The 26,625-nt window shown below is 34.0% G+C and overlaps 2 protein-coding genes across 5 annotated transcripts; both read right to left on the bottom strand.

Annotated features, from left to right (window-relative positions):
* Nucleotides 1-12,327: 12,327 nt before the first annotated feature.
* On the bottom strand, nt 12,328-16,979 carry LOC130648430 (uncharacterized). Its single transcript, XM_057454485.1, has 4 exons — nt 16,824-16,979; nt 15,133-16,694; nt 14,390-14,668; nt 12,328-14,303 (listed from the first exon to the last, which is right to left on the bottom strand). Exons 2-3 carry the CDS (start codon nt 16,301-16,303, stop codon nt 14,448-14,450), a joined length of 1,392 nt encoding a protein of 463 aa, XP_057310468.1. The 5' UTR covers nt 16,304-16,694; nt 16,824-16,979; the 3' UTR covers nt 12,328-14,303; nt 14,390-14,447.
* A 775-nt stretch (nt 16,980-17,754) lies between these two features.
* On the bottom strand, nt 17,755-26,395 carry LOC130648440 (uncharacterized). Of its 4 annotated transcripts, none has more exons than XM_057454499.1 (11): nt 19,994-26,394; nt 19,804-19,866; nt 19,659-19,701; nt 19,421-19,509; nt 19,203-19,333; nt 18,737-18,789; nt 18,575-18,650; nt 18,299-18,347; nt 18,132-18,231; nt 17,966-18,046; nt 17,755-17,891 (listed from the first exon to the last, which is right to left on the bottom strand). In XM_057454499.1, exons 6-11 carry the CDS (start codon nt 18,769-18,771, stop codon nt 17,882-17,884), a joined length of 351 nt encoding a protein of 116 aa, XP_057310482.1. In that variant the 5' UTR covers nt 18,772-18,789; nt 19,203-19,333; nt 19,421-19,509; nt 19,659-19,701; nt 19,804-19,866; nt 19,994-26,394; the 3' UTR covers nt 17,755-17,881. The 4 variants fall into 4 exon arrangements, 2 of the variants coding, with proteins under 2 accessions (XP_057310482.1, XP_057310476.1); XM_057454493.1 differs by having other exon boundaries at nt 19,253-19,333; nt 19,994-26,393; XR_008982955.1 differs by lacking the exon at nt 17,755-17,891 and having other exon boundaries at nt 17,968-18,347; nt 18,575-19,333; nt 19,994-20,127; nt 21,370-21,410; nt 21,578-26,390.
* Nucleotides 26,396-26,625: the final 230 nt, after the last annotated feature.

Raw genomic sequence — 26,625 nt, 5'->3', positions numbered from 1 at the left:
CAACATAATTCGTCTTAGGTAGAATGTCTCTGTGATAGAACAGAACCAAAGTAACATTAAATACGTGATTGTTATTCGTCACAACGGATAAACACAAGTTTGATGACAATGCATTCTTCATCAACTAATGTTGTGTTGAACAAAACTTTTATCACCGTTATTTCCCCTATGTTGATATAAAGTTAGATTTCTTTCATGCGACCCAATTACCCATGAAACTCCGTTATTACTTACTGATGAACGAAGTCACTTTCATTTTCGACAAAAAGATGACTTCTGCGCTGTTCGGACCATGAAAACCCCTGGTTATGCAGTAAAAGGAATTACCCCAGGACAAGGAACAAAAGCAAATGAAGTCCTCCATCGATTACTCAGGCATAGCCTACTCAGAGGTGCCACAGTTATGTCTCCTGAGGTTGCTTAAGTTGCGTTGACTGTAATCTTTTATAATTATAATGAAAAAAATAAGTGGTTGCAAAAAAATAATTTACATAGAGGTGGCTAGCCAACGCAATAATGAACTTAACCTGTTAGGTCTTTGAAAACAAACTAGAGGTTATCCAAAAGCATACATTTATGCAACAAAAAATTACGCGGTTTTTAAAGGACGTGTAAAGAAAGAATGTGGTGTTGAGTTGCAGAATCCATTGCAGTCTTCGTCTTCATGCACGCAAGCCAGTAAAGGACACAGAAATGGATCTAAGAGCTAAAAATGTTGCCAGTTTTTTTCAACAAAAAGTGAAAAATATAGAGCTTGTCATTGTTAACGTACAGGCTGCTGATTGTTACTGGAAAAGGTGCAATGTTATTTAATGTTTTCCAAATGTTAAGTTCTGAAACAATTGTTAAAAGAAAGTGAATTCGTCTGATTATTTGGAAGATAATTTGCTTATTTTCAAAAGAGCAATGATGGCAGCGTGACTGTCAATTATTTAACTGTACTCAGCAATTATCAACCAAGCAGTATTCCTGATTTAATAGTAATATTTTTAGAATTAAAAAATAAAATACACAAATTATGTGCTGCTAATGCAGACAGGTTTGTATTTAATACTTTATTTTGTTTTCTGTGGTTATTTCTAGAATAGATTAAAAATAGATTCTTATAATGTTTTTAGGAATAGTAAATTAAAGTTTTAAACTTAAGTTAAACTGTGGTTGCTCCATTAATTTCCCTCCAGATTGTAAAATCTTTATGCAAAAAAGATCAATGATCCAAACAGAAGAGTACCGTCCCCTTTCTATGTTACAAGAACCAATGCAAGTTATATTAAAGTGTTTTAAGATAAGTCTTAACTATCTTACGCAAAGATTTACTTGTGAATGCTACTCGAGGGGATAGTGCAATATTGGTAATAGTTACCATCTCTTAAAAGAGAAAAATAGGAAGAAAGACAAACTGTTTGAAATTCTAAAAGTGTTAGGCCCGGTATGAGAAAGTTGGCTAAGCTATACTTGCAGCTTATGTGCAAACAGACACAAGAAAGATACCAAAAAGTCCCTGGACATGTACAGTCGGCACAACTTTCAGGCTTTAAAGGAAGCCTTTGGAAAGTATACCGAAGACAACGATGAGCTTAAAGCAGGCATAAAGCTTTCTTCATATTTTTTGTTTCTTAAGTCACCTGAAATAGTACAGGCTATGGAAATCGGAAAAGAGGAAAATAAAGAAGCTGAAATTGTTATTTGTAGCCATTCTGATGACAAGGTGACGAAATAGCAAGCTACAGTGCCGATACTTATCTAATGACAGCTGGTTAAGCAATAGGTAGAAGTTGCAACCCTCTAAAGGTTTCACAACAGAACCAAATCGCCTCTGTCATAATAACAGTGATTGGAAAAGTTAGGTAAAACAACAAAGCTACAACACAAAACGGAACAACAACAACATTATGAAAATTACAAAGTGCACGCACAATGATAAACTCGACCAGTTAGGTCTTAAAATTTAAATTCTAGAGGTTTTGCTCCTCTAAAGAATATGCTCATACAAAGGAACACAATTCTTCCTGACAGAAAGTAGGACAGGATTTCTGTAAAGGGTACAAGGGTTTCGACTCATATTCCTGAACCAAGGTACCCAAAATGTCTAGCTGAGTCACCTCAAACGAAGTCTGCGAACAGTCTTCAGCAGGAACTAGACATTTATTTTATCCATAACTTTTCATCTGTCCTACTCTGTACAACCTTTTGTGACTGGGGTAAGAAGTGGAGTTGTCACTCTCCAAAGATCAGACCAGTGCAGTCAAACCCCCCTTGCTGACATAATTTTTATTTTGTTTTTCTGTTCTTGTTTTTATTTCCTTTTTTGCTCTGTCTGTTGCAATGAAACCACTTACCATGCACTTGGTTATAAGCAACAGTGTGTAATGGCCATTGTTCAAATTTCCAGAGTGGTTACAGCCCTTACGTTGTAGTGCTTGCTACAAGAGACTTTACTGTCTATGGTGATAGGCAGAGAAACGGCTATGATGTGGCAGGAGAACTAACCTTAGACACAAGACCTTTGTTATAGGCAAAGCGCTATAATTGCAGAACCAAAATTGAACTGCACTCTGCGACCTCTTTTTCAACTGTTGCAGTTTGGTAAGTATTGCAGTAGTGACAGAAGTACGAATTAAAACCTGACAATTCTTCTCTCCAAAAAGTCATCTATTGAAGATTGCACAGTCGATGTCAAGGACAGTTGAAGAAATGGACTTACTTGCTCAGAGGTGCTAATATTAGACTGCGATTTTGTCTTGATTTACTGAGACCAAAACTTCGTAACCCACCAAACGTGAAGACCGAATACGAGTCGTTGTCCGAGAGAAGCTTTCAATGTGGGGATAGAGCAGGACAGAAGTGTTACCACTCAAGATGAATGTAGTTATGATGATGCAAATAAAACACCTAAGAAATTAACATACAACACAATTATGGAGGCTACATCTACTTTTGGGGCACGTGCAAGAGAGATGATATATCAAGATCAAAAACGGTATAGATGGCGAGAAATGACAGATATTGCATTTTTAGTGATGAAGTATAACGAAGTGTTGCGTCATGGACTCCTGATGGATATGAAGGAGGAATCACAAAATTCTTCTGCATACGAAGGAAGGTTTAAAGAAGGCATGACCTTTTTAGAGAACAAAAACTTTCCTCATTTCTTATACGGAACAGTGGCTCGGGAAAGGGACCTACAAAACAGCAAAATCATCTACATTTCCAATTCATTTAGAAAATCACAAGGTTGATTTATTACAAAAATACAAAACCAAAGTTAACTGTAAAATAGTAATAAGTAAGATATTTTAGATTGTTGAAAATCAAATAAAATTAAAACCACCATACACCAACCAACCTATCAGTAGTACGAAATACTTAACTTCAGTAATTGTTAAAGGCAATAAAATGGAAAAAATATCAACATACAAGAGGGGGAAACTTTCAATGTCTTATGTGCCCCTAACAATGTTGTATCAGGTCTACAAAGCATTGAAGAATTGTCATTCTCCTCTGACAATCATTTTCATGTTGTAGACGAACTTTCGCTCTTAAAAGCTACAACGTTAGAAACAGATTTTGTGAATGCAATGTTTCAGGAAACAGTTCTTATCAGGTGGTTATGATCATCAGTTAGTCAACAAGGTAGCAGATTACAAAGTATATGAATAGCTTGATGTTGATTAAGTGACTGGTTCAAAAACCACAGTAACGAAAACTACACTCATTTGCTTTCAGAAATTTAAGAGCAAGAAGGAAAGTTTTGTTATCATAAACAACTGCAATAAGACTCCAAAGAAGGCATTTGCCCTTAACAGATGGATTTGAATTGCTAAAAAGTTATTCCAAAACAATCAATCGTAAAATAGGAAGTCTGAAAATAAAGACTGCACCTAAAGAAAATAAGCAGGCTAATTATTAGTAAGTATCTAAAAGACCTAATTATGCCACATTTTTATATTATGCGTTTGAAAGCCTATTAGCACGTTAAAGATATTTCTAAAAGACTATGTAACAATTTTGGGATTGCAGAGTTTTGTCAGAAACATTTCCCCATTTCAACAAACTCTTTAAATGCAACCAACTTATCCATTTGAATTGAATAGGCAAGGTAAAGAATTGCAAAGCAATATTAAAAGAGCATTGCAGGGTTCACAGTGCGGAGGTATGTTAGCTTGTTGGTCTATACCTGCTGGATAAACTTTCCAAGTTAATAGACAAAAATCAGGTGGGACTTTACAGAGACGACAGACTTGCTTTTATATACAATCAGAATGGTCCATAGCTTGAAAAGCTTAGAAAAGAAATTAAAACATTTTAATCAGAAGGTCTTGATATTACCATTCTAACCTTACGGCAACCGATTTTCTGAGCGTTACGTTTGTCATGCCTACTGGTATATTCTACCCATTTAGGAAACCAAATAATAACCATATACATAAATGCTAAACCAAACAGTCCTCCAACGATCATAAATCAACTGTTAAGGATGATTAACGAAAAAATTTAAGAGTTTAGTTAGGCAAAAAGCATTTACGAAAACGCACTGTCATCCAGCGGTTTCCAAATTACACTTGTATACGAGCCAGTTAAAGAGAACACGCATTTCTATCAATCCATGAAGGAAAACTACACATTGAATCGATTAGACTTGCGTTCAGAGACGCACACAAATAATACCAACAAATATAAAAACGTTATTTTTCACGCTAGGAAGTCATTTTTGTTTAACAGTGGACAAGCATTGATAAAAAGAAAAGGTGGATTATTTGACGTAACTACAGGTGCGTATGACGGAGCAGAAGTATGCGAGCTCGTCAGAATTTTTTTACTCTACCAGGTCTCACAATGTTACAACAATAATGATATTGGAATTTATAGGGATAACGGTTTGGTCGTTTGGTTGTGGACCACAATCTAAAAAAGTCAAGAAACTCATACAAAGTATATTAAAAAATCATGGTTTAGGAATCGAAAAAGAAAGTCAAAGATAATCTAATAAAAAAATGCCGGCACGAGAACAAATTCCTTTTAAACAATTGGAAAAGTAACGATTAGTGTTTATGGATTTATATAGAAAATTATTAACATTGTAGTTGTATGCCTGATGGTCGTGAATACGTGAAACTTATAGTTGCATACGTAGTTGTTGTGTTTTTTCAAGCTAACTGAAAGTTATATCACTCTTTTTTGTTTATATGAACAACCACCTACGATATAAAGCTCCTGTGTTTACGCCAGTCGAGCAGTCTACTCGTATCAACGAAAGCTAATAAGAAACAAAGAGAAGAATAGAAGTAACTACATTGCAATGCAGATCTAACTAGCCATCTAAGACAAAGATGTTAATGAAAAAAGGGAGGTTTCTCTTTAAAGAATAAGAGGCCACTGGAGAATTTCGGTATTCTTCGCTTTACAGGGATGATCAAAAAGCTAATGGTTTTCGGCTGTACTGAAACAAACACCTATGAATGTGGAAACATGAGAATTGTTGAAATTCCATGCTTGGGATCTGGTGTGGGCCCTTGAGTAAGCCTCCCTTGCCTCCTGAAAGACACCAGCCGCATTAAACGTTGGAAAGAGAAGAGTCAACAAACACAAATCGTATCGTTGTTGCTTTTACCTACTGACACAGAGCCCAGAGCTAAGAAAGGTAGACTAGGAATCCAGCCGTTAGAAATGTTGTGACAAAGAATGAAAAGCAGAAAATCTGGAAACAGAAAAGCTTTCTGACCTTAGACATGAACACTTGAGAAATCAAGAAACCGCCCCTTTAGAAAAGTAGACTTAAACCCAGCGGCGGCAACCCAAAAAATCATTACTTCATCACCAGTTAACTTATATGCTTCGAAATGTGCCTTGCTCTATTCTTTGGAATACGACTATTCATTTAAGAACATCCCCACACCGGACAGGGAAACTGTCTGTTGTTGTAGTATTTCCTAAGGTTTTGAATCTCTGGCCAACAAAGAAGAATCTTCACAATGGGAAACGATTAACAGGAGAAAATCTTTGTGCGGTTTGATTCTTATTGATGGCGATTCAACATGAGCGAGTGATTGTTACTATAGCCCTGGGCTAACCCAAGCCATGTGAGGAAAATTGTTCAGATGGCACACATGTTGGCCGTTGGATGTTACCGGGAATTGTCTACCAGAGCGGGGACCACAATTGGGTCCGCGTAGCTCAAAATGATCATTAAAAACTTCTAGACTCCCCATCTAAGCCCCTCCTTAAAATAATATAACCCCTTGATATTTGTGAGGCTAGTCATGTAAAATATGCACATCTATTTATCTATAGCACATGTGATTAAAAATTAGGATTAAAAAAAAATTATCAGGATTAAGAAAAAGAATGACTGGTTCTAAATAATACTGAATACTCAATAAGCCAAACAATTATTTACAGATGATAACTTGAAGGTTACTTTCTTTTATCAATTTCACCTTTAAAATTGACGAAAACTCTTTTCTTAAAACAATGAAACGCGTTTGATCTACGGCTGAATTTGTTTCTTGGTTTTAATGAAGACATTGCAATGTTTTATAAAAAAAGAAGACATTGCCGTGCCAATTTTGTAAATACTTCTAAAGGAATAACATACCACGTGCGTTCAAAACAACAATAAAATTTGCTAGGAGCAGCAGTACTTTTGTGGGACTTTTGTGCAATATATTATGAAAGGTATAAATTATTTCTTGTACTGTGGTGCTCCTTTTTTCTTAGTAGGCCTTAGTGTTTTTCTTGAAATACAAGAGAAAAATAATTTACAAAGAGGTGGCAAGCCACCGCAATGATGAACTCAACCTTTTAGGTCTTTGGAAATAAGCTAGATGTTGTACTCCTCTAGAGAAAATGCCTCTAAAAGCAAAATTCTCCCTTTTTACAAGGAATTAATTAAAAACATATATAAAAAAATAAAAAGGACACAACACATTTGAAAAGATGAACAGAACTTTAACCAAGGGCAGGTAGGTTTCGATCCATATTTCTAAACCTAAGTACCCTGGATGTCTAGCTGGGTCACCTCGAAGAGGTCTGCGGACGGTCATCAGCAGAAACTAGACATCCCTATCTTGCTAAAGTAAACTTTGACCACTTTCTGTTTAAGTGAGTTATTCTTTGTTTTTAAGTCAGGTAATAAGTGGAGTCGTTACTCTCCAAAGACAAGATCATATGTGATCAAACCCACCTGCTAAATTTTTTTTTTAACTGGGGTAATAAGTGGAGTCGTCACTCTCCAAAGACATTATTTGTATTTGTTTTCCATCACGATTTTGGACTGGTTATGCAAAATTATGACATCGTCTATCTCCTAGATGCTGAACAAGTGGGAGGTAAGCTCTAACAGCCAACAAATATCAGAGCAAATCCCTAAAGATTGATCTCCTTTAAGCGATTTTTGGTCGCCCTGACTTTAGCGATGTGGATGTGAGCATGCGCATAAGGTTGTTTACCTAAAATTCCGCAACATAAATGAGTTGTTCGCTAAGATTCACAAAGGAGTTAAAACAGTTTAAACCTTTTTAGCGATCATTAGCAACTTTTGATGTCACAAATTTTTGAGAGGCATTTAGAATCAAAATTATAAACATTATGCCAAAAAAATATGCTTAAATATTTTTCTGCAGAACAATGAAAATAATTAATTCAGGAATCAATTATGTTTGTTTAAGTGAGTGAGGCTATTTGCGCTCAAAACAAAGGATATCTCGATAGTGACCAAGTGAGCAAAAGACAATGGCATTAACCAATCAAAAAGCCCGGTCAGTTTTCTCACCACGGAAAATAAGTAGTTTTTCCTACTTATCTATTCCGATATGTATGTATATGTATAACCAAAATGTGTCCAACTCATTTTACACAAAATACGGATAATGTTTACTTGGAAATTTGTTCTCGACGCAATATTCCATGCGGGTTGCGACACAATTTATCAGAAAATACTACAAAATGGTAAGTTAAACTAGAATGGTATCCAGTTTTCTTATACGATTGTCTAGGGCAAACCGTAAATTAAAAGGAGTGTCAATGTGGTCATATCTTAACATTAACAGCCAAGGAAATTTTCAATTGTTTTTGTAATTTCCCGATTATTAGTACTAGTTTAACAGAGAGGACTGGGAAGCCAAGGAGAGCGACAATTCACGGCAAAAATAGGCACAAGGCAAGGTCACAAAACTGTCCCCTTCACATCATGTAGACAAATTAAGAGAATGTAAAGGGATGAAGGTAATAAATAAAATTATTTTATTTAACGTGAAACAACAACACATTGATAAGGTCTAACGCGACCTTCACGACCTCCACTAACCCTTTGGCTACCACGACCACTGGAACCTCTACTACTGGGAAACTTCTTTCCTCCGTTGTGCACCCAACGACTCCTCGTTAATTAGGCCACTATGGCGGAGCCGAAACTCCAAAAATTGATTCCAGACGTTCACTAAAATAAAAATAATAGAAAGGTTAATCCAATAAGTTACATAAAGTAAATTATACTGAAGTTTTAAACCCAAACACGAAAATTTAAAATTTTGGAAAAGTAATATCTTACTCAATTTTGAATCAGGTGACGTTTTCGTTGGATCATAACCCGTCCATTCCACTCCCCCCGGTTTGATCCAACGACCAAAAAGACCTGTAACTTGTTGAACCGGGATGCGCAATTCTGTGAGTAATAAGATCAGCATGAAGCGCGACTAAAAAGATGAAATTTGCGATTAATTGTTTATTGATGAATGCGATGAATATAATAATAATACACTTACCAAGTTTTTAATCAATGGTGTTTTCCATTTTTCTTTATTTTGCTAAAAAAACACAAATAAAGCAGTTGCAAATCATTACAATATAATAGGTCCATTCTTTCTTGGCTAACAGTACAGTTTAGGATACTGGAAACTATTTATTTTCATTGATGCATTTTAAAGTTCCTGTTGGTTTAATGAGCGCTCATATGTTCATTTTTGACAAGGTGGCATTTCATTTTCATGATTGTTACTTATTTTGTTTAGCTTAATTAAAACTGTAAAATTAAGCCTATCATAAATGTTTACTATTATAGGTAAAGTAAAACAAACAACATCCATAGCCTTGTTGCTCATACAGAATGTCTTTTTTTTCCTCTTTTGCTGTGAACAATTGGTCAGCATATTCGAGTAAAAAGTCTCCTTTTTTGAAACACTTTGTCGTCACAATAGCGTCGACTTATAGCTGCTGTCTGTAACTTGGCGTATTGCCATACCGTAATAATTTTGCAATTTATTTATGACTTTATCAGTCAAGAGTCCCTTTCTAGAAAGAGGTTTTATCCCTCAGATTGCTTTCTCTTCTCCCAAACACTGCATAGAGAACGTCAACGTCGACACGTGTGATATCTCTGTCACGACTCCATTTAAGGATGCGTAACCTCGACGCTGCCAAGATCCATCCGTACTTTCTTCTATATTGACAATTGTATTTCAGTATGTCTTTTCTGATTTCATTTTCAGCTTTAACCATTAGGTTCCTGGCTGTGGCAACATAAGAACTATGTAATTCTTCATTCATGGATTCAAAAGAATCTGAGTTCATTGGTTGTGGCATATTCATTATCGTGCACAATGTTTTCAAGGCAATATGACCACAATGGCTCGATAGTTGATTTCATATGACCTCCTACCTCTCTCTCCATCTTCTTGTAATACTTCACAAGAAGTTTGAAAGTTCATTTCCCAATCACATTTATTACATTTCAGATACAGAGCATGCGAAAGTCCTTCCTTCTTTTGTACATCATGCTGAATGTTGATCGCAGAAGTGCAGCTTGGGCATATAGCTACAAAGTAAAGTAACCCAAGCAGAAGGTCTGTGTCGATCAGTATGTTGCATTCATAGTTAGAATGTGTATCTTCTTCTTGGTTAATGATAAGAAAAGACCAATTAATCTTATTTGTAGACGCTGAAGCGTTTGCTGCATTTTTAGCATCTTCAGGCTGTTGTGTATTCTTATCTGGATTGTGATTCGATTCCTCATGTGTTTGTGCACTTGAATCTGTCCCAGAAACATTTTTTCTCTCGTAATAACGTCTTTTTCTAGCTCTCCCAAATTTAAATCTTTTACCTGATCCCATAATTTCAATGTAAAGCTCTTTTCTATAATTTAAGCCTCCATCAGCAGCCCCAAATGTAAAATGTGGTTTTAACTCATGGAATTTAGCGTGGTAAAAGGGCGAAATAGCTACAGCACGCCCCCAATGGGTGTTTTTGAAAATTTGAATTATTATTATTATTGTTATTATTATTAGCATATGCATGGAAGGGCAGTTATGTTGCAACTTATAAAAACTTGACCAGAAATCACATAATTACGTCATGGACAAAAAGTAGTGATTGAATATGAAAATTCAGACTTCATACTTTAAAATTTAATATTCGAAATCTGGATTCACCGGTGCCGTTTGAGTAATTTTAACATTAATGTACCTTAGAGGCAGCATTTCTGCCCGACAAAAGGGTTGCACTTTGACAATCAGGGTTATTTTTCTATTTTTCACGGTTAAAGAGATATTTTTCAATCATTTTTGATGGTTAAATTATTTTTTAATATCATCGCCTCACTATCCCATAAAAACATTAATTTAAAAAAAATGTCAAGTGAACATGTTGTTAACTAATGTCAGGTAGGTGTATCAAAAGTGGGCGATTTCAATGCGTATTTAGAGCGTTTATATGGCCCGAAAAAATAATTTGTTCACTCTCATTTTTGGCATAGGTATGCGTCAGACATTATAGAATCGATATGAAAATTCTCTTTTAGTGTATCCAAGTGCACACTGAGAATTTAGAGTTTAATCAAGAGCTTGTAAAAAAGCAACATTGCAGCAAATCTGCCCGTTCTGTTATATGCACGAATTCCAAAAAAAATCTGCCCGTTCTGTTATATGCACAAATTCCAAAAAAAATCGGAAATGTTAAAAAATTCTACAAAAGTTAATTTTTGCAAATATTATTCGTTGAACCCTTTTTCCCCATGTGTACTTTAACTTTGCCAAATAGCTTAAAGACTTGTAGGACTTTAACAAAGTTTTACAAATGAGGCAGATTTGCTGCACTTATTATCACTCAAGTTTTGGATATTTGCAAAAAAAAAAAGAATGATAAACATGTTTTTAGCAGATTTAAGTTATAATAATCAATAACAAAAGTCCGACGTTTAGAGACGGATGGTTTTTTTGTCAAAGATGTCTTTTCCTTGCACGAGGCAGGCAAGAGCCACCGAAATATCTAGACACAAGTCGAAAATCATCGTGTTTATCTCCATCATCATTATTTCGTGATTGTCCATAATGCTTTAAAAGATCAACGATTCAAAAAATATCCCCACCCCTGGATTTTTGTCCGTAATTTTTTATTGTCTAGCACGATTGACTTTAAACTTGCCGTAGAGTTTTAACTCACATGAGGTTGACAATAAATGACACCAACAGTCAACTACGCTTTTTGTTGCAAAAGCAACGGCAGTGAAAAACCTATATCTTTCTAATTTTGGTAACAATGGTTACAATTTTGATCACTTTACCACTAAATGATCTTTGTATATTATTGATTTTAATTCTCGACATTTTTACGCCCTTTAACGCCTGAACTGCATTATAACGCCACGAGGGAGGTAAAATTGTGCTTTTGGCTATTTTTTAGGATTTGCAATGCTATATAGCAAAGGTAATTTGAATTTCTTCATGTCTCAAATGTGCATATGCATACATTTTCGATAGGGACATTTTGATGCAAAACAACTGTATTTAAAAAAAGCCTGAAAATAAGTTGAAAACTTGATTAATCATTGTTTATAGAAGTAATTTGACACACGTGGAACCTTTAAGGTTAAAAAGTGTTCATTGCGACAAGTGGTAGTAGTATATATTTGCCGACAACAGACAAAAAATGCAGTCATATAAGTGTTAACAATATGGCAGGTGCAAACAGAAGACATATTTTGTGTTATCATCAAGCCTCTTAAAGCGAGCAAAATTTACTTAATATCTATGGTCTATATTAACAAAAAGAGCAAAGCAGAAAAATAAGGATAAAGCCATTTTGAATTAGCAAAGGTCTTGATTTAGAAGAAATTTTTTTAGCTGATTTTTAAAGGAGTCAACGGTTTTAGTCGTTGTAAATAACGTATCGTTACGGATAATATATCGCAATTTTCAAATTTTTGCTGACGTCAACAATTAACCACGTACCTAACATAAAAAGAGGTTTTAGAAATAAGACCGGGTCACTCAGACTGAGAAGGACCAGGTCAGACGGAAACCTAAATAATGAATACCCCCCTTAAGAGACTTCACATAATTAAAATATCTCTCTTAGGCCCTTAATATTCGAATTAGAAACAGTTGCGGGAACAAATTTAATCAACAAAAATCAGTCACATCGCATTTTCGCAAAAATTTAATATTTTACACCGCCTACCAAATTTAATTTTCAAAAACTTGATTATTCATACTATTTATGTCAGTAAATTACTACGAGCAACCTCCACCCGAGTTTATGGCTTACGTTGCTGTTGAAAAGTTTTCCATATCCGCGAAATCAAATTTCCGACAAAATTTCTTTCGGTCAGGGGATAGTTAATTGAAAGAATTGGCGACCAAAAGTAGTTGAAAACACACTTGATCTCACATAGTTTGTATTTAAAGTTTTTTGTCATACAACAGATATAAAATGTTACTAAAAATCCGTGGATATTTTATCATATAAAGGATTTTTCCAAGAAGTTTTATAGGCCTAATTTCCAGAAAGAAATTCTCGAAACTATATTGTCAAGAACCGATTATTTCATAAGCATCTTTATAAGGAATGAATAACAAATCGAAAAGGGTACGCTTAACGTTATTTTGACATTTAGATTTTAACCCCTTATTCCTGCCCCAAACCTCAAAATCAAAAAATGTCATATTTGAGTAACGGTAATCTTTGAAATTAAAATCGATTTGACATGCACTCCTGTGAGGCGTGAAGACAACCAATGAGTTTAAAACTTTCTATTCTTAAAATGTCATGTCTCGCCGCATGTAATATTTAAACGTCAAAGGATTGACCCCTCCCTTCCTAACGTCGGAATGACGTTTACAGTACACTTCTTGATTTGTGAGTTATCCCTATGCAGACTCGACTTGGATGGAAATTTAACCACCAGGAAACTTCAATCATAAAGTTAAACTTTTGTGTCTTGAGAGTATTTATATCTGGAAGAAAAAATAATATAAGAGCGCAAAACTTTGGGGGAGTTCCAATTAAACGAATTTGGTCAAATCGATCAATCTTAACCAACAGCTTCCACTTTGCATTCAATTGAATTAAGTTACCAGTCCTCAGGATCCTGCTAATCATTACTTATTTAATTAACCCTAGAAATTAGAAATCTATGATAATAAGTAGCAATTTGTCATGCGACAGATTTTTTTTGATTTTGTTTCACAACTTTTTAAACGCTCATCTTTTATGTCTTCGTTATAAGAAGTTTTGGGGATATTAAAAACGAAATATATACAAAAGTTCTCTGTTCTCAAATATTTCGATCGAGAGGTATTAAAAACAAAATTGGTTTAAATTTATCCTGCTTTTGAAATTAAAGATAGTAATATCAATCTTACACCGTAATATCAGTCTTTCCTAGACTTTTTTAGAATCGTTAAAGTTTTTTACGTCATCAAAAAACATATGTACACAATATAAAATAAACAACAAGCAATCAGAAGGCATTCGCCTTTTTTCTAGTGATTTAAGTGCAAGCTTTACTTAGAGATTTTTCCAGGATAAAAACTCTCCGATACCTCGTAGCCAAATGAGGTTGGTTTCGTTTACCTATTTTCCGAAAAGAAACCATATAGAAACGGCATATTTCTACGCTTAAAGTAAGGCAATCACCTTATCATCTTTTACAACTTTTTAGGGGGTGTTCGGGTGGACTTTCTCTTTAACTTGTTACAGCTATAATGGTTAATCGACTTGTGAGAAGGGTGACAGTTGTTGCACGTGTTCACACGAATATTTCGTAACGAAAATAAATACGATAAACGTTCGAAATGTTACATCCGGCAAATGCTTTTTCTTTTGGACGCTTCGTAATTAATCCTCGTTCTTAACTGTACAAGCATAGAGCCATCTAAGGCCATTTTAATGAGATCATCCGTCTTTGGCCCACTTTTGATTATGTGGCCACATCGCTGACGAATTTCCTCGATTTCTTCTTCTGAAAACATTTTTCGTCGGGCAATATTGCTGGATGCAACGACAGATGACTGAGACGCTGCTACATTGGTCTACACATAATAAAGAAAGTAAATCATCAAGTCGGTTTTTATGCATATTGTGATGACATTCGTAAAACACTATAAATATTTCATACCTCTTTTGATTTAGAGTCATCGTCAAGGTGCTCAGATTCCACAATATCAGTCTGTTCTTTAACGATTAAGTTCTTTAATGTTCAAGGAGAAATACCTCTGACGCACGTCTTCAATTTTAACATTTCGTTCCACAATTTTGTCTGCGAAAGCAGACTTTAAAATTCTCTCCTCTTCTGTTCTCCATGATCTCTTAGCATCGTATTTCAAAACTGGAGATGCAGTTGCGCCATACTTTGAGTCCACTTCTCCATGAAAATACCCTCGAACCACTTTACAACCTATGTAATAATCAAATTATAGATATTGTGTAAAATTTTCTACTATCAGACATTGTCCAGAATTTCTCCCTAAGTCACGAAATTAAGTCAGAAGAACTAAGCACAACCTTGAATTCGCAAAAAACAACAACAACAACAACAAAACAAGGAAAAACGTCAATGATGAAAATAAATCAACGAAATACAACGCGAAAAAAATAAAAATATATTGGGGCAATATGCTGGTTTTGAAACCTCGGAAATTTCTTATCGCAAAATTTTTACTCTTTAAAAGCAAACCTAATTTCATTCTCATGCTTCTGTTATTCGTTAATTTAAAAAATAACAAACGAAAACCAACTACGCTTATACTCCTGTAACGCCATAACTATTAAAATGGCATTAACATTGCGATTTTAATAGTTATGGCGTTTAGTAACCACAAATGTACAAACTTCACGGACAACTTTAAATGAAGGACTTACCTTGCTTAGATTGATTTAATTTTTTACGATTCACATAGTGCGTTTCTGCAGTTTGGATGCTATGTGACATTGCCGCAGCTGATTCAGCATAAAAACCAGTTTCCGCTTCTCGAATTCCAGTGCTAGCACTTTTTCTTAATATTGTGCAACTCAGATTTTTAGGTAACTTATCGGTCAATGCATAAATGCCTGCTTTTAGCCAAAGACTGTGCAGCTGACGACTGATAGCACCAGATCCCATATGTTTACCAGACCATGATGTAAAAACATATGGACAACAAACGCTAATTTGAGAGCGTATTTTATTGAAGAACAATGATAGCCAATCAAACACATGTCTTTCTAGTATCACAATGGCATCCCCATACACGTGAAAGGTTTTGTGATCTCTAACTTTGATCACATAACCGCCATCATCCTGTTGAAGTGCAGCTTCAAATTCTTTTAATTTCATGTTTGCACTAACACCAGAGCGTTGGGCTGTGCTCGTATGTAGCTCCACAAACAAGAAATCTCTTATTATGCAAAAATCTGTCATGTTTATCATATTTTGACAGTATGGGCTGGCGTATTGACCAAACAGCTTAATGGCAGCCCTGCTATGTTCACTTCCTTTATAGGTGGAAATTTGCTGAGGAGTAACCATCATGATCTCATCCTCTTCTTGTCGTTCCCAGAATCTCTCCTTTGACTGCTTTTTGTAGGTTTTCGACCATGCCAAAAGTTTCATTTTCATCACTGACACCTTTTCTAAGGAACAATTTGGAATTTCCACCTCTTCTGCAATAACGAAGTCGCAGAAATCGCCAAGTGATCTTAAGTATCTCTTAACCGTGTCAGCTTCATATTTCATTTCCTTACAATATTCTGTCAAAAAATGGTCTCTCAAAAGCCTCGGTTGGAACATGTCACTGACAGATGAAGCTTTTATCACAGTATACATTCTCTTGATCTGCGATGCTGTTTGCTTTGATGCTTGTTCGTTCTTCTGTCCTCCGTCAGCTGAAATGATGTACTTAAAAAACTGATCAACAAGGAATTTTGTCAACTGCTTGCTGGGACTGGACGTTTTCTTGTTGAGGCTGGTATTTGGAATCGGTGTCAGATTTAAATTTGGAAGAAGAACCTGATTCCGAACTTTTGGCGCTTTGTCGATCGTGCATAACTTCATTCGTGTTTTTTACTTGGACTTCTTCCACCCTCGGCTTCAAACTGACTCGCAATTGAGCCTTCAAATTTACCTTTACTTGAACACATTTTAAAAGTCTCCTTTGTTCTGCGGAGCCCCGCGGTATGTACTGCAGCTTCACAGGAACCAATGGGGCACCACCGTTTTTCAAACTTTTCCATGGCACCAACAGCCTTTTCTCGGCACCACTTGTGTACTTCACGCAAATGACGGGAAACGTCTGTGACAGGTTTCTCTCGAAACTTATCCATCGCATATCTCAGTCCATCCCTTCATCAAATGTTCGATATTAATTATAATAACGCAACGATTATACTTACAAATTTAGATCGGGTTTCTCATTGTTAGTCACTTTCTCTAATCGTTCAAGACTCTAAAAAATATAATTTACAAGGATTCAGTAACAACACGTGAATAAAAATACAGTGTTTAAATTGGTGAATTATTTTGTGCTTTTATAAGCCTACTCTCCGCCAGGTCTTATAATGTATGAAATGTTTACCTCTTGTATAGCCCTGAAATCGTTTTGTTCCAGTAAACGGGAAACCTGTTCCTTGATTTGTTTAATTTCTACCTCGAATACTACAAAATAAACATTACAGACACTTAATTTACTTGCTCCCTAATTGAAGACTGGTATTAATAACAACCAATGCTTGCTAGCGTCATTACCCCATTATTTTCAAGTGCACTTTTATGGTCACGTTTTAGTTTGACTGCTGACTCCTCCATCTAAACAAAGTGAAAATATTACATACTGAAAGACTTTTTTATTTAACTTAATTAAAATATGCCTCCTTTTTTATGATTATCACGAACACTGTATAAATTTCGCATCGACATTATTTAATCATCTTTAAATGGCTATGCAAATCGCTTTTGCTTTGAATCAAAATATAAATTGCAGGTGTACCTGGTTAATTTCACATTCGTGCTCTACCACACATTCTGCGCAAAATAATTGATTCTTTAATTTACAGTGATCTTGCCGACACTTATCAAATCTATCTGCAAACACCTCCTTGTTACATCCAATACAGACCTAAAAATACAAATAAAATCAGAGGTAAACATACTGGCAGATCAGATTGTTATCTTTAAATATTTTGTTATCGCAGTGATAAATATGAAAACAAATATTCGTACCTTCACATTCCTTAGGACAGTCTTCTTGCGGCATAAATGAGATTCCAGACAGTTTTCGCAAAAAGATTTTTGGTATGTAACACACAAAAGCGCATTGCATTCGCCCATTTCACCTGGAGGTTTTCTCTTTTGACAATAGCAACATGTCTGAAGTTAATAAAAATAAAGTGATAATGAATCAAACCTTTTCTTTATCCCAGTTAACATATTAGGAAATATCTACTTCAGTTTCATGGTTAACTTCTCCAGAATTATTCAATCCATCATCTATTTGTTCATCTGTATCAATTATCACAGACATGTTATCCTTCGGATTGTCATCAATTGTCACCACTTGGTTTGCAACTAACACATCCGTTACTACAGTAAGATCTTTATTCTCATCTACGTCGTCCTCTTCTATAGAGGGTTTGGTTAACATCGTCTATTAAAAAGAGGGATATAAGAAATAACTTTAAAAATTTTAAAAAGCATTTACTTGCAACACACAAATTTTACCTTATCAGCATTGGTGCTAAAGAGACTCTGAAGCAATGTCTTTGTTTCTGGAAAGAGCACTTTAGCCACATAATCAAAATACTAAATAAAAAGTCACGTGTCCTGTGAAGTAATTATTGGAATAAAAATCCAATGAGGAGTGTAATTTGCTGAAAAAGGCACTTACTTTGGAATGCACTGTGCAAAAGTAATTTGTGTAATCTGTGTAAATTTGTGTAATAAGTAATCTGTGAAATTACCAAAGGATACCTCCATTGCAAGGCAAGCTGAAAAAAAATTATGAATATCCATCTATACTTATTCAATAAAATATAAACATGGAGTAATGTGCACCTCTTTTTCTTCCCTTTAAATTATATGCTTCATGTCTCTCACAGTAAACCTAGGTACATAAGTAAAACAAAGACTGTTTACAAATTTTAGTTGTTGTAAAAGCTTACATTTTAATTACAATTAGGGTTTTCCTAAAAAACTACGAACACAATAAATTATGAGATTATATAATTTACAGAAACAATATTATACACATAACAATTAATCTTAACTAATTTTGAAAAACGAATTTCTAGATTGTTAATTCTGTAATGAAAATCATTTATTTTTATTTACCTTTCCATCCAAAATTTTTTTTCCTACATGGCGTATCATTTTCACTACTACATCTTCAGGAACATCTTTTAAATTTCTGAAACAAAACAAAAATAATGAAATTAAAATTAAGAGAACAATTAGATGACAGTACAAGCTTAATAACCAAAAAAAAAAACTCACTGGAAAGACACCCAAGACAACTTTTCATCTTTCATCTCCAACTCAGTGTAATTCTAATAATGGTGTAGAGAGATATTACTATGATTATGATACATCTGTAACGTAAAATGCTTATCAAATAATCTGCGGTATTTAAATATTAAATTCCCATAGTTATTTGGTAGTAGGTCTTGTACGCTGCATGCAAATTTTATTGTTTTGTTGTTATTATTAATAATATAAGCCAGACAGTATACGAAACAAAATGCAACAACCCCCCTTGAATATATTATACTTAACTATTGAATTTAGAAGCTGTTTTTTACGTTTGAAAAAACAATATGAAGACAAAGGCAAATAATAATACTTTGAATGCTTTTCTTTTTACAAATAATTTTATAGAAGAAAGTAAAGTTTCTGTCAAAAAATAAGAACTAATTTTAATTAAAAATTTGAATACTCTAAGACGATGCAAAACATATTTGACCTGGTGTGGGACATTGAATTATTTAAAGTCTTGCTTTGTTTATACTCAACCTAGCTGCAGGTCACTGAGTATCAAAATCTCAACTAAATAATTCTGAATGTCTTGGGATTTTTCTGCAACCAGTCTTTTTCCTAGAAAGATACAAAGAATATGGAGAGTTACCTTAAATGTAAAGTTTAGACTTTCAGAATTTAAAGATTCTCACAGTCTATTCTTACTTCAGAAGTATCAACACCAGGCTCAATATCGACGTGCACTACACCATCACGACACGTCATTCTTTCTTTTAATTGAAAATCAATTTGATCTAAAGTATGGATTTTATCACTACAATACTTCATATACGGAATGTGCAGTGTTTTACAAACATGAGGAAACAAAAAGAATGTTAATATGAATATTTTATTCTCTTTTCCACTTTCAAATTACACTACACTTAATAATAACACTCTTCACCTTTTTGGATAGTATCTTTATTAGAAATGGACTCGTCTTTATTCTTAAAAAAATAAAAGTATTTTAAATAACCAACAAAGTCAAATAAAAGCAAAATTTTACAAGGTCAACTGTCCATTCACATTTAAAGTTTTACTTAACATACACATTTGCTGTAACTTATTGACTGAATCATGCTCAAATTCATGGCAAATTTTCTTTTACGATCCTGAAATAAATAAAATAAACTCTTGTCAATAGATAAGCATGTATTTTAATTTTGATGTAAGGTAAACTAATAACCTTTCTCCAAGGTAAACCAGGTACACCATATGAATAATATCTTAGCTCAATACCTGATGAGAGGTTGGTCAATGCAAACAAGCATAGGTGTAATTGCCCTTCAATTTGAACTGAACGCATAACACAGTTTCCATATGGAGAATCATTGACATATTTGCTAAGGCGATTGTCAAAAGTGGCATCAATGCTAAATGCATTAAAAATAAAAATCCATTTTAAATATTATCATTTTGATTAAGGCAAATGGTCACACGAATGTGCCATGACAAACATTGATCTATATTTACCAAATATCTTTGAAAAAGAAGAGATACGATCCTGCTGCTTCACTGTATGTTGTCATACGTTTTTCTCCCTCGGACTGAGTTATGCCAAATGGGTGGAATACAAGATGAACACTGGCAAAAGTCTCTCAAAAATTAATCTCCACTTTAAAACTGTGCCTGCGGGGCCTGGAAGTAAGTGCACACACAGTCAGGAAGAATGAGGATCAACTGGCGATATAAAAAAGGTGCTCTCCAGTTGCGAAATAGGCCTTCATCTAATTTTACTGTAAAAAAAACAAAACAAATCCATGGCCTGTACCAGAATAGACAATCTTTATTGCTCATTATGGCTGACAAATTAAATAGGTTTATTAGCACTCTTTACGCAAACAAAAATTCCTTCTTATATGTTTGATATTATTTAGGAACAGTGTACTAAGTTATGGTTTTGTATATATTTTTATTTAGTTGAGTCAAACATCATACTGTACAGATGCATGTTTTCTATGATTCAGGAAGCCAAATTAAAAGGATTTAAATGAATTGAAGGATTTGATTGATTTTACTAACTAGGTTCAGATTTCACTAAACATAGTTGAAAAAACATATAAAAATTCAAAAAAATTATTTAATACTAATAATGAAGAAATAGAGGATAAAAATGAGGTCGCAAAGACTTATGATAAAGAGATAGTTTTTGAAATTAGGAGTAACAACGGCTTAACACTCATTCCTAAATATTGCAAAAGAAAAGCCATAAAAACAATAACTAATTGAAAGTACAGAAATTTAACAGGAATGTCGAATGTCGTGAACGACTATCTGTTCTAAGTCGATTTTACAACGATGTTAAAGCACATGTTAGAAGTTTATGTAGTCTTGCTTTGTGCAGCAAAAGTTATGAATCACTTTTGTCAACTTTGGTTGTGGAAAAACTCCATCATATATAAAGAAATATAAGTTTGCCCTAAAAATTATTTTCTAACAGCTCAATTGTAGCATTTGTCAGAACAAGGATGCCAGAAGAGTAAATAGTAAACAGTCTCACTGTTTTAAAAACTGGCATCTTATAATACTGCTTGAATGCTTACCAGGTTAGACCAAATAATAAATAAATTAAGAAATAAGTTAAGAAAAATATACATAAAATTATTGGTACATACATTTATTTCCATGTCGGAAGTTGTTTTGCTTGGTACCAGACCTGTAAAAAATAGTTTGCAATATATTCTTTGTTCTTAAGACTAGTCCAAAAACACCCCATAAAAGTTTCAAGCCAATAACCCATCTATATTATACCTGTAAACGTCTGTCTGTCTGTCACGCAAAATGAATAAATAAATAATTAATAAAATGAATGTATATACATACATTTATTCGTAACGACAAAATAGCACAGTGCGGGAGCCATTGGACACATTGTCCAATTTGTATGCGTAACCTGCAAAGTAATGAAAAATAATATTAGTTAAATCTGCTCCTTTCAGGATTCTGAATAGTATTGCTTAATTATTTATGCAGAATATAATGCAGATAAGTGATACTAGGTACATCTGTGAATGTTTATCAAATTAGCATAGACAACTATATATAATTCTGAAAATGCTGGTTGGCATAATCTGCCATCCCAGTTGGGAGTTTCCACTTACCATTTTGTTTTCCTCTCCTGATTCATCTGAAGAGCTATCTGAAGAAGAAGACGAGGAGGAGGATGGAGATCTTTTTCTTTTCCTCCCTTTTTGGACTTCTTTTTGGAAGTCCTTACCTTTCGCCTTGGAGTTACATCCTCCTCCTCTCTCATAGCTTGCTCGTAAAACGAGTTTTCTCCAGCTGGCTCACATGCTGGCTTATTAGAGTCTCCAGCAGTTTCATTATTTTGTTCTTCTAATTCAAAACTCTCGGTGACATTAGGACGTTTGTATGAAACGCTTAAGACTTTGGAAGGTTTTTTCTGACATTAGTTCGTTTGTTAGGGACAATTTTGAAGATCTGTGCAATGTCATTTATATCGTAACAATGATAGAATATAAAAGTTTAAAGGCTGGAATGCGGCACAACTTCAATTACCTATATGTCAAATCAGTAAACGGGTCAACTAAACAAGTTTTTAATGTGCGCAAAGTCCAATGAAGGCATGATTGTAAAGAATTTAGGGAAGCGGTTCTAGAAAAGGATATGTACCGAATTATAATAAAAAACACATAAAACAGCTTACGTGTATGGCCACGAAAAAGTGTATTCAAGAAACGCATTTTTCGATACCTGTCAGTTGACGTCAGTTAATGGAGGGAGATTAGATGCCAGTACCGCATCTAGTGAAGTTTCAAACATTGAAAATATCATGAAAGCTTTGAAAATGGATGACTTGGCAGCCCTCCTGGACCAAAACTTTATTAGAAATGATTTTTTGCCAAGTACTGCGAAAAACAATCGTATGCCCCACTGTTAGTGAAGAAGCATTTGTCCTTGTTAATACACTTTTATGATTTCCTTATTAATGATGAAATCCCCATCAAAAAGTACATATGTTGTCTTGTTTTTGTACGGAAGTGTAAACAGTATAACATATGGCTAAAATGTATGACTTGTAAGGAGAAAAAGGAGGTATTTTAATTTGTTTTGTGGCATTTCAACTCGTTAAAATATGCGATAAAGTTCGATCATTGTGCACAAAAAATAACTCTTGATCCGAATCAAACTTTGGGAAATATACCAAAGAAAAAATCTTTATTACCTGATCAAACGAGCAGCACAATTATTGCAGTTTTACTTGTGTAATAAAGGTAAAGATGAGGAAGCAGAATAAGTCGGCAGGTTTTTAGGAAGAAGTGGAAGCAATATTTTTTTTACAGATGCTACTTACAGGCTAAGCACAACAGACAGATAAATCTGAGAAAACACAAAACAGTCCCACTTTACGAAGATTTAACCAAAGTTCTGGAACATGTGATAAAGAAAATGCAAGAGCTGCGCTCTGCCTTTCATTACTGGCATTTATTTCATAGAACTGACCCAAGTATCTAACAACTGTGGGCTTTGTGACAGAGCGATGCGGAAGGTCTTCGGTTTAAACACGGTCCGAGCTATGGCAGAAGCTATAAAAATGTAGATTTATCGTTTTGGCAGGAGAATAGCATTGTATCTTGAGCAACTGTTGTACATGCATGCCTTACGTAGCTCTAATGGGTGAGAGAATAGGAGTAATTACATCGCAATGCAGATATAACTAGCCTTTTAAGAAGCAACTGGAAAACTTCTGTTTTCTCTCCTTTACAGGGATGACCGAAAAGCTAATTGATTTCGGCTGTACTGAAATAAACACCTATGAATGTGGAAACATGAGGATTGGTGAAATTTACTCATGCTTGGGATCTGGCACGGTCCCTTGAGTAAGCATCCCCTGCCTCCTGTAAGACACCAGCCACATTCATTGACACCATCCGCCAAAACCAATAACTTTATTAAACGTTGGAAAAAGAAGAGTTCACAACTACAAATCGTATTGTTGTTGCTTATACCTACTGACTCAGAGTCCAGGGCTTAGAAAGGTAGACTTGAAACCCAGCTCTTAGAAACGTTGGGACTAAGACTGAAAAGCAGTACACCTGGAAACAAGAAAGCTGGACTGACCAAAAAACTGCCCCTTAGAAAGGCAGACTTGGAAACCAGCGGCGGCTACCCAGAATACAATGCTTTAAATGTACTAGACACTTTTCATAGGACCCTCATTGATAACAGTATCATTAGAACCTCATTAGGTAATCCTGGGCAAATAACAGTAACAATATGTATGCGTGAAATAAAAAAGGTTTACAATACAGCACTGAAGTATTTTGTCTACGGTGGATGTAAATAAAATTGGGATTAGGCTCCCAGAAGAAGGTGCTGAATACACTTTCTTGCTTATTACAAGCATGAGTACTGCCCAACTTGGACCTATAACTATTCTCTGAGAGAAAATAATTTACAAAGAGGTGGCAAGCCACCGCAATGATGAACTCAACCTGTTAGGTCTTTGGAAATAAGGTAGAGGTTGTACTCCCCTAGAGAAAATGCCTGTAAAAGCACAATTCTCCCTTTTTACAAGGAATTAATTAAAAAAAATATAAAAAAATAAAAAGGACACAACACATTGAAAAGAAGAACAGAACTTTAACCAAGGTCAAAAAAACAATACAAGCAACAATCTAAACCATGGATTACAAAAGGAATATGTAAATCTATCACTATAAGAGATGAATTACTGAAAAAATTCATAAATTACAGAAAGAATAATTATAAAAATATGTTACACAATAATTATAAACAATACAGAAATTTAATTGTCGATTTGATCAGAAAAAGTAAAAAACAACATCAAAAATATTTTATTGAAAACTCGAATAATATTAGAAAAACTTGGGACGGAATCAAAACCATTATTAGCATATCCAAAATGAAATCCACTGTTCCTACTAGCCTAAAAATTAACAATAAAATTAACAATAATCCTGTTGATATTGCTAACTGCTTTAATAACTATTTTTCCACAGTAGGAGTAAAACTTCAAAATAAAATTTCACCTTCTAATAAACCATTCCATAATTACCTTAATGACGCAAATCACAATTCTTTTTTTATCAATCCTACTACTGAAAATGAAATAATACCACTGATATCTTCTTTAAATGAAAATAAAACAAACGGACCTTTTAGTATACCCAGCAATATTTTTAAACTTATTAAATTCAATGTATCAACACCCCTATGCGAGATAATAAATCTATCATTTTCGACTGGCATCTATCCAGATAACTTAAAAATTGCAAAAATTATACCTATATATAAAAATAAAGGATCTAGTCTAGAATGTAACAATTACCGCCCAATATCACTCCTCTCTAATATTAATAAAATTTTTGAAAAACTCATGCACTCCAGATTATACAATTTTTTAGACTATCACAATTGTATTTATGTTCTACAATTTGGCTTTCGACAAAATCATTCCACTAATAATGCACTCTTCAGTATTACAGAGAAAATAAGAGAAACTTTAGATTTCAACAACTTTGCATGTGGCACATTCATTGACCTGCAAAAGGCATTTGTCACTGTTGATCATACAATCCTTTTAAAAAAACTTGAAAATTATGGAATTAGAGGACTATCTAACTCCTGGTTCAGATCACACCTTAGTAACAGAAAACAATATGTTTCAATAAATGGTTTTGATTCAAATGTCCAAAATATAACAATAGGAGTACCCCAAGGGTCTGTACTTGGACCTTTACTATTTCTAATTTATATTAATGATCTAAACAATGCAATTAAATACTCAACAGTCCTACTGACAATTAGTGATAATTTAAAATCAATAAGGAAGCAATTAAACCTTGATCTAAGATTCCTTTGCAACTGGCTCTAGGCCAACAAAATATCCCTAAATGCTAGTAAAACAGAAATCATCCTTTTTACCCACCCAAACTAATCTATTGACTATGATATCAAAATAAAAATCAACGGCCATAAAATTTTACCTTCTGAATCTAATAAATATTTAGGGATCACTCAGGACAAACATTTAAAATGGCATATACACATAGATAATCTTAAAGTAAAACTATCCAGATCCATTGGGATATTATCTAAAATAAGACACTATGTTTCCTATAATATTTTAACTAATATATATCATGCTATCATCTCATCACATCTAACTTATGGATGTCAAATGTGGGGACATAACAAAAGCACCTACATGAATAGAATTATCTCCCTTCAAAATAAAGCAAATAAAATTATGAACTTCAAACCTGCAAACAGCCCTACTTCTCTATTATTTAATAAAACCAAAATACTTACTTTCCTGACACAATTAAGCTTAAAGACTTTTTATTTGCGTATGATCATTATCATAAAAATTTGCCTAAACCTCTGCAAGGCATTTTCACTCTGGTTGCAAATACTCATACCCATAATACTAGAAATGCATCAAACAATAACCTAATACTTCCAAATGTTAGTACCACTCGGTATGGAATTTATAGTATAAGATATCAATCAATCCGTTGCTGGAATACAATTAATAACCAACACAGTGACAAAAAGCTGTCATCACTATCCAAAAACCAGTGCAAAAAAATAATTACAAATCCATTGTTAAGTAAATACTTATAAGGAATATATATAAACTAATAATTTATTTGCTACACTTAAATTTAAATTTAAGTTTAATTAGTTATTCATTTTTTGTATATATATATATATATAGCTATATTTTTTTATTTAATTTTGTTTAATTTTTGTTTATCTTATTTCATTTATTGATTTTTTGTTTGTTTTTCTTGTGTCTTTTTGTTTGTTTTGTCTTTGTCTTCTAATTTATTTCTACCACGTATATGTATATATGTCTATCTTATTTTTTTGTTGTTGACAGG

The sequence above is a fragment of the Hydractinia symbiolongicarpus genome, chromosome 1 (assembly GCF_029227915.1).
Source record: "Hydractinia symbiolongicarpus strain clone_291-10 chromosome 1, HSymV2.1, whole genome shotgun sequence".
NCBI lineage: Eukaryota > Metazoa > Cnidaria > Hydrozoa > Anthoathecata > Hydractiniidae > Hydractinia > Hydractinia symbiolongicarpus.
This window is presented reverse-complemented; position numbering and strand designations above follow the sequence as displayed.

What these genes read in the sequence shown, in the direction of transcription:
- LOC130648430 (XM_057454485.1), bottom strand. Translation starts at nt 16,303, where the DNA reads ATGAAGTTATGCACGATCGACAAAGCGCCAAAAGTTCGGAATCAGGTT. An exon ending in ATTAAATCAATCTAAGCAAG is followed by an intron (nt 14,669 to 15,132) that starts GTAAGTCCTTCA and finishes ATTATTACATAG; the next exon opens with GTTGTAAAGTGGTTCGAGGG.
- LOC130648440 (XM_057454499.1), bottom strand. Translation starts at nt 18,771, where the DNA reads ATGAAAGATGAAAAGTTGTCTTGGGTGTCTTTCCA. An exon ending in TTGTCTTGGGTGTCTTTCCA is followed by an intron (nt 18,651 to 18,736) that starts GTGAGTTTTTTT and finishes GTTTTGTTTCAG; the next exon opens with AAATTTAAAAGATGTTCCTG. An exon ending in TTTGCACAGTGCATTCCAAA is followed by an intron (nt 18,047 to 18,131) that starts GTAAGTGCCTTT and finishes CTTTTTATTTAG; the next exon opens with TATTTTGATTATGTGGCTAA.